This window comes from Phaethon lepturus, unplaced genomic scaffold (assembly GCF_000687285.1).
Source record: "Phaethon lepturus isolate BGI_N335 unplaced genomic scaffold, ASM68728v1 scaffold349, whole genome shotgun sequence".
Taxonomy (NCBI): domain Eukaryota; kingdom Metazoa; phylum Chordata; class Aves; order Phaethontiformes; family Phaethontidae; genus Phaethon; species Phaethon lepturus.
Genome location: NW_010565319.1, coordinates 2,557 through 13,525, shown reverse-complemented (window position 1 = coordinate 13,525; position 10,969 = coordinate 2,557). Strand labels below are relative to the sequence as shown.

Genomic DNA, 10,969 nt, shown 5'->3' with positions numbered 1-10,969 from the left:
CAGCAGGATCATGGCACTGGTTAATGAAGTCACAGATCTCTTGGCTGTTCACCATGAAGTTAATACCGTCTGTAGTAAGGACCAAGAAGCTGTCGTCTGCATGATGCAGCTGCAATAAAGGCACACAGTATGCACAATGATGGAGCAAGTGCTGCAAGGTAAAGGAGCTGCCTTCATTTTTTTTTTTCTTTTTTTTTTTTTACACTCTGTTGCAAAGTACTTTTCCTGGGGGTGCTCATGCTCTCCTGCTTTCTGTGCAAGCACTAACTGGAACCCCCAAACCCTTGGCTAGCCAAAGGCTTCCCCTTGAATTCTCGAGCACATCCATCAGCCACAGACTGTGCTCCCTGTACTGGAAGAGAGTGTCTTAAAGGTGCTTCCAGTTCTAGGAAGCTGCCCTCTGACTACACTGAGGCCAAAAGACCAGATCCATACATTACTGATTAAACAAAATGCTTCCTTAAACTGAGGATTTCAAGGGAGACATGATAGCACTGTGGTCATCTCCCTAAACCTCTCAGGCCTAGTGGGTGGCGTTTCATTAGGACCAACTGAATATAAGTTCCCCGGCCCTGGGAGGTGCATTGGGGAAAAGTATGAAACAGAGTATGAGCTGAGAGGAGAGCCTCCCTGCAAAAGTGAAGGCAACTGTGCTGAATATCTCCTGGGTGGTTAATTTGTTTTCCGGACAACTACAGAGCTATGGTAAGATGTATGGAACTGTCCTTTCCTCCTCCCTTCCTCCCAAGTGTGCAAAACTCCATGTATTCTACTTTTTTCAATGGCAGCCCATCCATATCCCACCTAGTTCTCAGTGATGGTTTTATATCAGCATTAACCTCAAAATTAATTTGACCACAAACCCCAAACAGACTAGCATCTTTGTATTTCAGTAATGGATATCACTTATTACCTTTCTTCCCCAATCCTATATTGTATTGTGATAAATGGGATTTAGAAGTTGATTTGGCTGAATTTTGTATCAGAGACAGACCCTTTTCTGTGCTGTTAGTGTTAATCTGAAATGACTTAGAGTTGGTCTCTGGTTACTTCACCACCAAGAAAAATCAACGCTTGGCCATCAGGCTTCACATGGACGCATGTCATGTGGGTACCTCCACCTGCATCAAATATCTATGATGCCCTTTAGTCCGAATGTTGCTGTCCCTGTTAACCAGGCCTTTTTTTACCTGAACCCTTTTTGTTTCTGGCTGGGCTATCACACCACTGTTTTTAAGATCCAAATCTCCTATGCTCCGTGTCATTGCAAGTCTACCATTCACATGAGGTTGTCCCAAACTGTTCCAGGCAACGAAGCCACCGCACTTCCTAATCCTGTCCAGAGGCACAAAAGAAAAAGTGAATTATGAGTTACTGCTTCACACCATTACCCCTGTCTCTATTTGCAATTTCTGTCACTAGCTACTGATGCGGAATGGGGTACGGAAGACCTAAGCTGTGAGACTGAGGGTTGGCTTCTACTGTTTGAAGGGCTCCACGGAAAGGATGTGTCTTGGCGGGCCGAGTCCTGACCTGGGAACCATAGTGCATTTCTTCAGGTCTTGGCTCTAACTTGGCAGTTTTGGACAAGTCTGAACCATGTGGGTCCCAGCTCTATGCCAAGTCCTAGCTACGCTGATCTTACTGCTGAGACAGTTTATGTTCATGCACGGCTTCCCACATCCACGGTCCTCTAAGTGGAACCAAATGAATTAACTGGAGCTGTGCTGCTTTCTGCCAGCTCAGAGGTGGTCTCGGGGCATTATGTTCAACTCTCTGCTTTCTTCCAGGCCCAACCCAGCAGCAGAACACAAGCACATCCTGACCGAGGCCATCCCCTGGGAAGTCACATCATCAGCCAACAGGTACCTTTCCTTCTCCTCCTTTCTTTCTGGAGTATGGTCAATGGTGAGTTTCATGGCCTTTCCCTTTCGACACAGCAGAGCACGACTGTCTCCCACACTTGCCACAACCAGCTCAATACCGTCCCGGAGCAGAGCCACTGTTGCAGTGGTCCCAGAGTTCATCAGAGTTGCTATAAATGTCATATCAGAGAGAGGTTTTAGCACTGCCTTGAAGCATGGGACCATTTATAACAGCAATAGTTTTAACTGATAAAATGAAGACAACTTGTGCTCTACATTACATTACCAGTAAGTAACTGCTTTTAAGTTTAAACTAAATCTACATATACAAAAAAAGTACAGCAGACATGCATGCATGTAGGACTGGGGGGAAAGAGAGGAAGTGAAAAGGATAAGTACTTCTGTGCAACAACATGGCTCCATGCAAAGAGGGCAAGTGCAATAAAAGCTGTACTAGGTACAGTGGCTTCCTTTCAGCTTGTAGCAAATAGTTTTTCTGTCCCACTAGCTCACCTCAAGTTACAGGGTTATCATCCTTATCCCTGGGCACAGACTGCACAGGTAGCCTACCATAAAGCTGATGGCTCTTCCCTTCTCTTAGGTGGTGAAGTGGGCAATTGAGTAATAGTAATTGTAGCTCCACATAGTTTGCCAGAAGAGAGATCTCAGAGATCACTAGATCGCTCCTTTACCCCACTCTGTGGTGTCTTCCCACTGCTGTCAGAATTGTTACAGTCTCCCTCTGTTTCCCCCAGCCGAAGGGTTCAGCCAGCAGCCTGCTGGCTTTTTTCAGGAAGGGATGCTGCTCCTTTCAGACCCTGTCAACTTGCTGGAGGTCCCAGCGCAAAGGTGAAGCTGGATTCTGCCTTGTCTTGTTCCTGCAAACCGATGCAGTCTGCTGGCAGTGGCCTTCTGCTCTCTGGGCAATCTGCCCTGGGCACCGGTGGGATCACTTGACAGGGGTGTACAGTGACTGCCTAGAGAGCAGAACAGAGCCCTAGCTGCTGTCTTCCCTCTCTTACAGGTAAAGCAGTGACCTGAGCTGACTGACTGTGTTGAGGGACCTGGTTGGATTAACTGGCGCAAGTAAATCTGAGGGCTTCTCATTTCAATTTCTACAACGCTCTGGAAAAAAAAGAAGTGCTTGAAAAGGAGAAATGTGAGTCTGCCTATTTCAGAAAAGATCTGCAGTTTTATCTGTGGTGAAGTAAATGCCAGAACAACTGTCCAGCTTTGCTTTTTTGTTTGCTTTTTGAAAGGAGCAGTCCCTAGTTTTACAGTTATTTATCTTCCCTTACTGCAAATTATGCAAAGGTAACACAGTAAGAGGTGCCTGGAAAGCAGTAACTCCTGCCGACTTGAGCTATTACAGTAAAATGTCTGGCCAGGACAAGCTATTGCCCAGAACACATTTGCATTCACTGCCAGTGTAAATCCCCTTGAAAGGCCCTCTGTAGGTCTCCTGCATTCTGGGATTTTCCAGTTTTTCCAGGTTTTAAAAGCAAGCCAATTCGAGAGCGGTTTTAGGCTAACTTGGGAATGATAGTCTGTTTTCACATGACTAACAGAAAGAAGAACTTTCCACCAACACTTCTGCAGAGCTCAGCTAGAACTACATGCAATCCTACCTCTGGCCCTGCAGCCCTGACCCTGGGGAGGCAGGACGGATCTGAGACAGGACTGCGCATCTGAGCCGGAGGAATGCCAGCCAGCCCCATCTCTGACCAGCTGCCAGCCGACTCGCACGACCGCCTACGCATACAGAGACAGAAATGCGAGTGCTCTGAGATCTTGGCGACCTCCTTCCCCAGCCCTGTGAGGTCTCAGCATCCCGTAAGTAAAGCAGGGTTGGGAGTTAACTGAAGTGCGCAAAGCCCTGAAAGATGCATTGAGCCTTGTTGTGCAGCGAAAGCAGCAAGTTGATGAATCAAAAAAACCTCACAAAAACAGTCTGAACTAAGCTTGTGTTATTATTTAAAACAGGTATTATTACTGCAGTGAGGACTTGGTTTAGCTATACACTTAACACATCAATCGTGAACATCAGCCATGGTGACCTACGTCAAATCTTGGACTACGTTATGGCTGCCATGCAGGCTACGATATTATTTAGATGCTGGTAGCTGCTGACTATTCAGGTAAGCACTGACATCCTGTTTCTAATTTGAAGCAAGGACTAGTACAGTGCAGGCTCACTTTGAAGCACATTATGAAAATAAGATGCTAACAAGTACCAGTGTGATTAGAAATTTTAGTAGAACCAGTAAAATACCTGTTTTAGCCAACAGTTAAAAGAAGTGAAATGAAGAACCTACGTAAAACTACCTTTTTATTTCACAGAAAATACATTTTATTTAGACGTTAAAATTAATGTACAACTGCCTCTACTCTCCCATTTCATTCCTCGGTTTTGGAACTATGCTGACAAACATAAGCAGTTTCTGAAAAAGTTACAATCTGTAGTCTTTAATTCACTAATGACTGGAAACATTTGGACACTCAGGTGAATCTGCATCTGTCAAGTGCAAACTCTCAAAGGCAAAAGAGTCACTATCACAAAATCAAGGGATGGTACTAAAGAACAAGTCAAGATGTCCAGAATTGCGGTAATGGTCATAGTGACTTGACCTTTATATACGATTATTAGTTAAACAGCACTCCTAGAAAAATAAATGCTACTCATGCTCTCTTCCCTGGAACCAGTTCATGATCTGGGTAGGGGTGCAAGAACATAGATGTAGCTAGACTACACGCATTATATGATTTCTAGCACAGCTCGAAAACACAGGAATGATGATGGGATAATATTTCTAATGCTTTACGACAACTGCTGCTAGGTTATTTAATAACATCAAAATATGTTGCATCGGCATATATATTGGTTTTAACAATTAAAGAGTTTATTTTGTTTTCCTAACAATATCACTATAAAACTAAGATCTTTCAATAGGTTCTTAACACTCACTGGACAACTTCTACTGCAAGTCATCTCAACTAATGTGACAAAGAGGATGTGGGAACCTTCCAGTAGTCCAGGCTAGGAACCGCCGGACTCCTTCACCTGGGACAAAATTAAGCAGATCTCTCTTTCCACTGAAGCCCAGCATATAGTGTCCAGGGCCTCCAGTTCTAGAGCTGCTGACCAGGTACAGTGTCTGCCACAAATAACACGCACACAGAGGCAAATAGGAAATTCACCCAGGGACTTTGTTCAAACAAAATAAACCTGCAACACTGGAGATGAAAGAATAAGGGCTGCAGAACAGGGGAAGTAGTCACTCTTGGGTTTGCCTGCACTATCTTTTGCAGGTTGTATAGGAAGTACTTGAGGCTTACACACGCATCTTTGGCCACAGATAAATCAGCCTTTACATCTCTGGGGAATTGCCACTGTTCTCCCCTTCTCGCTAAAACTGTGTGACAAAACCAGTTCAAATTCAGCCAAAGTAAAAGCTTTTTTTTTTAAAAAATTTTCCTGGGTTTTCTTTGATGTTAGAAAAAGTTTTTTTTTTTTTTTTTTTTCTGTGGAGGTCAGTTACCAATCAACAAATCAACCAAAGAATTGTATCAATGCTAGAGGGCCAGCTGTCTCATATATGGCAAGACTGGCCACCCTGAAGAACTTCTTCAGTACAGAATATGGCCCAATCTGTTTCCTCAAGGTAATTTATTTTTTATGTATGTATATGTATTTCTATATAACACGAAAATGGGGAGTTCAAACCAGTGCCAACTAAAATGAGGCCATTTTAAAGGCACTGAATAGAGGTATATGAATCATTCTGATCCCATATCTGGGAAAATATGCAAAATAAACACCCCTTTAATATTGTCATTAGTATATTCTAATTTGATTAGGTAATAATCAGGGCCCTTGGATAAAAAGTCTGCTTTTGTAACATTGATGGATTTATGAAATATTTAAGTACAATTTCTGCAGCTCTCCCTTTTCCTCAGTGTTGCAGGTTAACATATTCAAAGAAATAAAAATCATATGTTTGAATGGTAACTTAAAAAACCAAAACCAAGACCCACTACTTTTTAAATGTAGTTATTTTTAAATAACTTTTGCCGTTTGCTCAGCATAATAAAATTCCAGGAGTGCCTTTCAAACATAGATACATCAGTTAATACCTGGCTATGTTTTAACAAGATGGCTATTCCAGAAGTGAGTGGCCAATGTGATTAGCGTTGGATGCACTGAACATGGAGGTCGATGGAAAGACTCCCTGTTGTTTAGTAGTGGATTGCAGTGAGCAGAAACAGTAGCAGTACCTTGTAGACTGCACTAGGCCAGGAGAGGGTACGTCTTACATGTCTCCAGAGAGATGCTCAAGCACATGATTCACTTCTTTATTTCTGTCCTTGCTAAGCAAAGCTATTCAGTTTTTACATTTCAGTTTTTATGGCTGGTCAAAAATATCAGAAAATTCTGTCTATCTGTGTTAACAGTTGTCCTGTGGATAATGACATATTTGTTGGATGTGAGCTTCCCTTACTCCGTCCTACAGCTAAGGTTAGCAGTGATTTAAAAGTGACTGGATATGTGGGGAAGTGAATGAAAATGCATTTTTTAAGAGATCTCAAAGACCATGCTTAAGGGTTCAGGCATATCTCTAAGCTGTTAATGATTAGAAAGGATTTAGCTGGAGGAGAGATTATCCCAGATCTGCCTACAGCAAGTTTCTTATGCTTTTCTGTGAAACAACAGGTACAGATCACTGTCAGAGGGGATACTGGACCAGTCTCCAGCAGGCCACTACAACACTACAACAGCACCAGTGAACTGCATGCCAGACACAGTAGCAGTACCTAGAACACATACATATATCTTTTTTTTATTGAAAGCTCACAGAAACTATTATGCTATATATTTTCCATCTATAATTTCGAATATTGTGTAATTGTAAAGTGACCTACAAAAGGCTATGCCCTTGAAGACATAGCTAGGTGCTCCAACAAGGCAAATCTCTAGTCCTGTTAAATTTGTGCCATGATATGAGATTTTTACCCCTTAAATAGTACTATAAACAATGCGTCAAACAAAACCCATGCAATTTTGGCTACAGGGTTTTGTCCCAGGACTTATATTCCTCCAGGCACACACTTTCAAAGCTGGTCGTGTGTTAGTAAAGACCTGGACATCCTGAACATGCACTATTTGGTGGGGTTTTTTTGCAGATCTATTGAAAGGAGCGAACCCTGGCAGGGTCGTCTACTGAAACAAGACTAAGCTATTATTTTCCATTTTGTCAGCTATGGCCACGTTCCAGACGGAGGTCAGTCCTGGGGAGCATCCAGTGTACCCCAGATACCCAGTGTTACACAACCAGCCACCATTTTCAAGATACTTTAGCATACTTGACTGTCACATCTAGAATAGCCACAATTAATCAGAAATTTTGCTGGCAAACTGAATCACTTTGAAAGTAGGCTTCTAACAAGAATACATGCCAAGCATTGAAATTTTATGTAACTTTCAAAACAGCAGCAACAACAAAAATATCCACACCAAGCAGTCAACATCATATTGAATTATTTTAACAACAGATATGCAAGAAGTTCAATTTGTTCAGAAATCCACAGTTGTCTCTGCGCTCTGTTACTCCACTCTTTGCCTTATAGTTTGCTTTTCAGCTGGACAACCAGTCAAGAGCACTGGGCACTTTTAGATCCCACTGGCTCCTGCAAGAGCTTGCAGGTGCTCAGCCTACCTGAGAAACACTGAGTGGTTGCCAGAGTGTGGCCTCTGTGGATGTTTGACAACAATTTTGCCCTCTATTTTGCCTGACCTCAAGCTTTTTTAATGAAGAGGGTCTGTCCAGTATCTTGGTAACTGTTACATAAATTTGCTGGCATTTGCATTATATTTCACTAAGCAGCACCTGTTAAGTTATATGAAAAAAACCCTATAAGCAGTTCCAAAATGCTCAGCTTGCTGCACAACTGGAATGTCAAATATTGTTGCTATCCAGTTCCGTTAAGTCTCATGTATGAAATGCTATCATCAGAAACCATTTTCAGAATAACAGAATAATATATCAAGTACAGTTCCCAATCCTTCTCCTCAAGCAGCTGCTCTGACACTTCACAGAAGTCACTTCAATGAGCCAAACCAAGAGCTGCCCTAGTAAGAAAGGGGCAGGGAGGGGGGCGAATATAACAGATCTTCATGTTAGTGAAAATGAAAGGTCCCGATCCAGGGAAGCACACAGGCCTGTATTCAGATAATTTCTTGAATTTGAGCTTTTAAGAAAATGTATTTGCAAGGAGGCTCTTGGGTAAAAAGCACATCTGCTCTACTGATGTGTCTCTCATAAGTGCAGTTTAAACTCACCCTGTAGGTCAAAAGTGACTCTGGACCTTTTTACCACATCATTATTTTTTAATGATTTCAATATTTAAAAAAAAGGGATATAATGGGGAAAATTAGCTTTATAGATTTAATTCCCCTTTTTTAAGGGCTGCATTTCAGGACTTAAAGACTTTTTTTCCTGACATCCCTCATACCTTAGCTTGTAAGAGGAAAGGTGTATATCCCTCACAGTGCTGCAACAGTCAGGCTACCTGTCCTGACAGGAAATACTTGAGCCTATCGAGATTCATCTAGCAGTTAAAGTGCAGGAAGCCACTTCGTTACTTGATTGTATTCGTTCATTGTTTAAGAAAAGTAGCTTGAGAATACATTAACAATTCTGTCCCTAGAGGGCTTGTTCTTTTCAAGTCTTTCTTGGAGAGAAAACTTTTACAGTTTCTGTTCATCTGAAATGACTCAGTCATTTTGCCAGCACCTGTACCAGCCCTGGGACAGGGGTTTTGTTTGGGTTTTTTTGTTGTGGGTTTGTTTGGTTTTTATTGGGTTTGTTTTGTGGTGTTTTTTTTTTTTTTAAGACCTGGCTAAACTGACTCTTAAAATTGTATCTCATGGCTGAGGAAGCTCCTGTGACAGAACTGGGACCTCTATCTCCCTTCCCAAGTTACTCTCTATAAGCACCAGTTGCTGGAATTTCAGATGTACTTAGTCTCTAGACATATACACAAAAACTTGATTAACAGCCAGGACTAAGGAGTCTAAAAGGGCTGGTGCGAGCTTTACCCACAGCCTTACCACAGCCAACCTTGTTTTCCTCTTCACTGCTTTTTTCCCTTTCACACTCAGCTACTCCTGTGATTCTGTTTGTGCAGAACCAGTATCAATAGTATTGATTTTGGCTTACATTCCTCCTCAGGTGCAGCAGAGAGAAAGGGGAACTTTTGACACTACTGCTTTTAACCCACAGGAATAACAGCTTAAAAAAAAAAAACAAACAGAAACAAACAAACACCAAAAACACCAATTTAAAAAAAACATCCCCCCACAGACATCTTATACAGTGAAGTTACGCTCTTTGCAAATCTAAGTCACTGTTTGCTAACTTGACAAACGCTCTACTTGACAGAATCACATTGAAAGAAATTCATTGATGATTATGGTTACATTCAGAAAAATAACTGCCCCAGTAAATTTGATTTAGACTTTTTATAGCTGTTTCATTTCAAGGAGATAAAGCATAATTGTTGCATTTGCAGTAGGTGATCAGAACAAAATCCTATGTTAAATAAAACAAGCATTTTTCAAGCATTTTTCTGGACATTTTACTACAAAACTACTGAATAATTAAGAAAAACCCTATTCTCCACACCCATATGAGTAGAATATTTTTTTTACCTACCATCAGCAGACAGATGAGCATGCCTCTCATATGCGTTGTTTATTTCTAGAAATGCTTTGTTCAAAACATTTTCCAAGTTCTCTTCCTGAGCAAGAAATTCTCTGGAAACAAACAAGCAAACAAAAAATTAAACTTCTTTCCAAGAAATATACATCTTGATCAATCTCTTCCATAGTCTTATCTCCTCCCTGCATGCATTGAATAATACTAGATTTCAATGAAAAGGTATTAGGACTTTACTAATGACCTGCTCTGGAAGCATAATCCTGCAATTTTGCAAATAGATAAAATTATTCTTCCAACACCCAGGGATGTGACACAGAGATACAGAAGAGCGTAAGCAAGCGAGCTATAGGTCAATGACCACAGCGACCCCATCTGAAAACAGTTGATTCACACTCTGTGTTCCCAGTCCTGTCCGGGAAGGTGAGTACAATCCTTGTCTTTCCGGGCTTGCTCAACAGGGCAGGCACCATACAGATGAAGTAGTTCATAGCATGTCCATTGTAACAGACTGCTCCAGTCCAGTGCTCCTGCTGTCCCACTGGGCTAGGTGGCTATATAACCTAGGAAGGTTAGTGACAGTGTATGACCCACCAGTTCGCTGTCAGTCCTAAGGAAGGAATCTCTACTGTCATTCATATGACACGCATTCACTTGATGCACACTTACTTAATATATTTTTCCATGTACTTATCACAGAAGTCTGCTGCTGCTGCCCCACCATGTCCATCATATACTGCAAAGTATAGGACATCCTCCGTCAGCTGGGCATAATCAAACCGGTCTTCATTTTCCTTACGCTTCCCGATATGACTAGCGCAGCCCACATTGGCCAGGCTGACTTTTGGAATCGGCTTCCCATACTTTATGCTTGGTGGGAGGAGAATAGGTTCATCAATGCGATTATCCCAGATGCCAAAGGTGTCCCATGTGGTAGGTCGCCCGCTCCCATCTGAATCGAAGCGGGAAGCACGGCGCTCGGAGGTGGAGCTGTAGCAAGCGGCTGTCGGACGCTTCTCGTCTTGCAAGAGGCGGGACGTCAGCACAGCTCTCCTCCTAACTTGATATCCTCCGTTTCGTACCAAATTAATTAAAGTAGCTGTTGACATAACTTGTCTTCACAGAGATTCGCAGGAATAAAAAATCAGTAATAGAAGATATGCAGCTGCTGGAATGTCTTCGAGAACAGAGAGAAAACTGATCAGGAAACAAGAAGCACAGGAAGGGGAATTTTCAGTTACATCATTCAGGAAACAATGTCACCCTCAGAGCCCACTAATCATGCATAGCACAGCACTGCCTAGAAGAAACTACAGAGGGATCTGCATGACTCACCGAGAAACAATCCTACACAGACCAGCCCGCATCTAATGGGGAGTACTGCAGATA

General features: G+C 42.2%; 1 protein-coding gene across 1 annotated transcript in view; it reads right to left on the bottom strand.

The window, feature by feature from the left end:
• The window catches only part of PPM1K (protein phosphatase, Mg2+/Mn2+ dependent, 1K), an 11,424-nt gene extending 663 nt beyond the window's left edge, over positions 1-10,761 (bottom strand). The window contains exons 1-5 of the mRNA XM_010295131.1: positions 10,250-10,761; positions 9,578-9,678; positions 1,870-2,035; positions 1,191-1,335; positions 8-109 (exon numbers count right to left, since the gene is read on the bottom strand). Of these exons, the coding sequence (XP_010293433.1) occupies positions 8-109; positions 1,191-1,335; positions 1,870-2,035; positions 9,578-9,678; positions 10,250-10,689 (954 nt within the window). The 5' untranslated portion in view covers positions 10,690-10,761. The remainder of the gene's footprint in view (positions 1-7; positions 110-1,190; positions 1,336-1,869; positions 2,036-9,577; positions 9,679-10,249) is intronic.
• Positions 10,762-10,969: the final 208 nt, after the last annotated feature.